This window comes from Poecilia reticulata, linkage group LG18 (assembly GCF_000633615.1).
Source record: "Poecilia reticulata strain Guanapo linkage group LG18, Guppy_female_1.0+MT, whole genome shotgun sequence".
NCBI classification, from domain to species: Eukaryota; Metazoa; Chordata; class Actinopteri; order Cyprinodontiformes; family Poeciliidae; genus Poecilia; species Poecilia reticulata.
In genome coordinates this window covers 20,310,810-20,313,150 of record NC_024348.1, presented here as the reverse complement: position 1 = coordinate 20,313,150, position 2,341 = coordinate 20,310,810, and the positions used below count along the sequence as shown (strand labels likewise).

Below are 2,341 nucleotides of genomic sequence, written 5' to 3'. Positions count from 1 at the left end.
CAGATACACTGCTGATCAGTACGACAGAAGATCTTCATCACCTCATCATGATGAGAACACATGTTTTGCTGAAGGTTCTTGGAGGGATTCACCAGCTTGTGTTTCTTCAACCCAGGGACATCACAGTGAGGCTGGAGATGACTCTCACAACAAGAAATCAAACAGACCATACAGGACTTGAGAGCTTTCATCTTCCTCCCAGTACAGACATCACAGGCCACATCTTCAGGTCCAGCATAGCAGTGATCAGCTGGAGCAGCTTGGAGTCCAGTCTTCTTCAGATCCTCCACTAAAGCAGCTAACATGATGTTTTTCACCAGTTCAGGCCTCGGTATGAACTCTTTCCTGCACTGAGGGCAGCTGTGGATCATCCTCTGATCTCCATCCCAGTGGCATTTAATACAGTTCATGCAGTAACTGTGTCCACAGGGAATAGTCACCGGATCCTTCAGTAGATCCAAACAGATGGAACAGGAGAGTTTTCCTGAATCCATCTGATTTCCGCTCTGAGCCATTTCACACTGAATATCTGAAGTTCCTCTTCCTCCTGTAGATTTGTCTCACAAGAAACCAAACACCAAGTTGTTACTGATCTGCAGCTGTTGGTGGATCCTGCAGATACTGAAGCTTTCAGATGAGTGAAACGGGAAATGCAACAACAGAGCTGAACTCTGTTGAATAGAAGGGAGGAGCTCAACAGCAGTATTTTTTTACTGCTGTTGACTTCTAAAGGCTTCAGATTGCAGTTGAACTTGTCACTTCATCTCAAAGCTTTTTAAACATTTCAATTCAGACTCTAAAATTGGCTATTGGCTTCCTTTTAACCATATTTAATGTTGCATTTATTTTCTCATGCAACTTTTTGCCCAAAAATTACATTCACTGTTGCCAATGTTAATATTATTAATCTATATGAAACCATTTACCAATTCTCCCTCTTCAGATTCTGGAGATATGTGTGGGAAAACCTGGTTATTCTAAAGGGGGATTTTAACAGATGTGAAGTTTCCAGTTTTCTCCCAAACCTTGAATAGTACGTGACATGTCGAACAGAGAGATAAAATACTGGGTTAATGTTTTAGTGTTTATGTGTCCACATGTTGTCCACGATGCCAATCACCCTTTTACCAAAATATCTCCAGAATCTGAACAGGGAGAAATCTACTGTTAACGTCACTCAGCGGTGAATAATTGATGAACTGAGGTTTAGTTTTGAATTCACTGTCTGGGAATTGTACATCTGATTTACAATTCGTCAAAGTAAAAGCTCAGCTAATATCTTTGTCTAACAGCGAGAAACATGTTAGACACTGATAGAAATGGCCAAGTTTATCATCTACAAAAAAATTGCATTAAGTTGTTGACAGTCATCAGCTGACATCCCATCTAAGAAGGTGACCCTGCTAAAGGAAATGCAGACTTGGTCTAGATTTTAAAGTGAAAAAACATGAACTTAAAAGTTGAAACGACAGCAAATACAGTGGGAGAGGTTTTTGAGCAACAGTGGGATGTTTCAAAGAAAGCAGAAGTACCTTTTTTTCCCTCTTTCTCTTGCTCCTGAACTTTACCAGATACTGAATATTGTCTTTCAATTTGTAGAAGTGGAAAAATCAGGAAATGTGCCATTAGAAATGTTTTAGAGGTTGGACTGATTATACTGCATGTTACGTCCCAGAAGATGGAAATGTTTCTATTTGGAATAATTCAAGTAATTCATTCACTTCAGCAGCCATTCAGGCAACAATGATAAAACAACAAAGTTTAATATGTTAGCTGATGATACAACATTGAAAAACAAAGCCCTGGTTTACAAATATGGTGCTTAATTAACCTTTACACTGGTTTCTCTGCCTTTTACTGCCACCTAGTGTTCATTTGTAGGTACCAAATAAAACTTATGAAAGATTAAGCTCATATGTTTTTACAACATCTTACAGTTATAAAATAGATAAGGAAAAATCAACTCTGCTATTATTTGATTCCTTCAGAAATTTCACACTAACAAGTTATTTTTTGAGCATAAATTAGTATGTGTTCTCTTGATGTGATCAATAATACACTGTGTCAAATTATTAAGCACTATAACACAGAGTTTGATAGTTTCTTAAGTGCTGGATTAAGTGTTAAAATATTATATATAATTGTTAAATGTTCATATAGTAAATTAAACCTGAGGACAAACGATGCAGGATTTTCTGGCCTTCTCAAATGAAATGTTACAGGTGGATTAGATTTAATGCATTTGATGAGGAAATATTTATTTTAATACAGTGTTTCTCAACCTTTTTCGGGCCAGCGCCCCCCCAGCCTTTATCCAGGTCCCTCACCGCCCCCCACCAAA

At 38.1% G+C, this 2,341-nt stretch overlaps 1 protein-coding gene across 1 annotated transcript in view; it reads right to left on the bottom strand.

The window, feature by feature from the left end:
- LOC103480896 (E3 ubiquitin/ISG15 ligase TRIM25-like) overlaps positions 1-515 on the bottom strand; it is a 3,708-nt gene extending 3,193 nt beyond the window's left edge. The window contains exon 1 of the mRNA XM_008436097.1: positions 8-515. Within this exon, the coding sequence (XP_008434319.1) occupies positions 8-515 (508 nt within the window). The remainder of the gene's footprint in view (positions 1-7) is intronic.
- Positions 516-2,341: the final 1,826 nt, after the last annotated feature.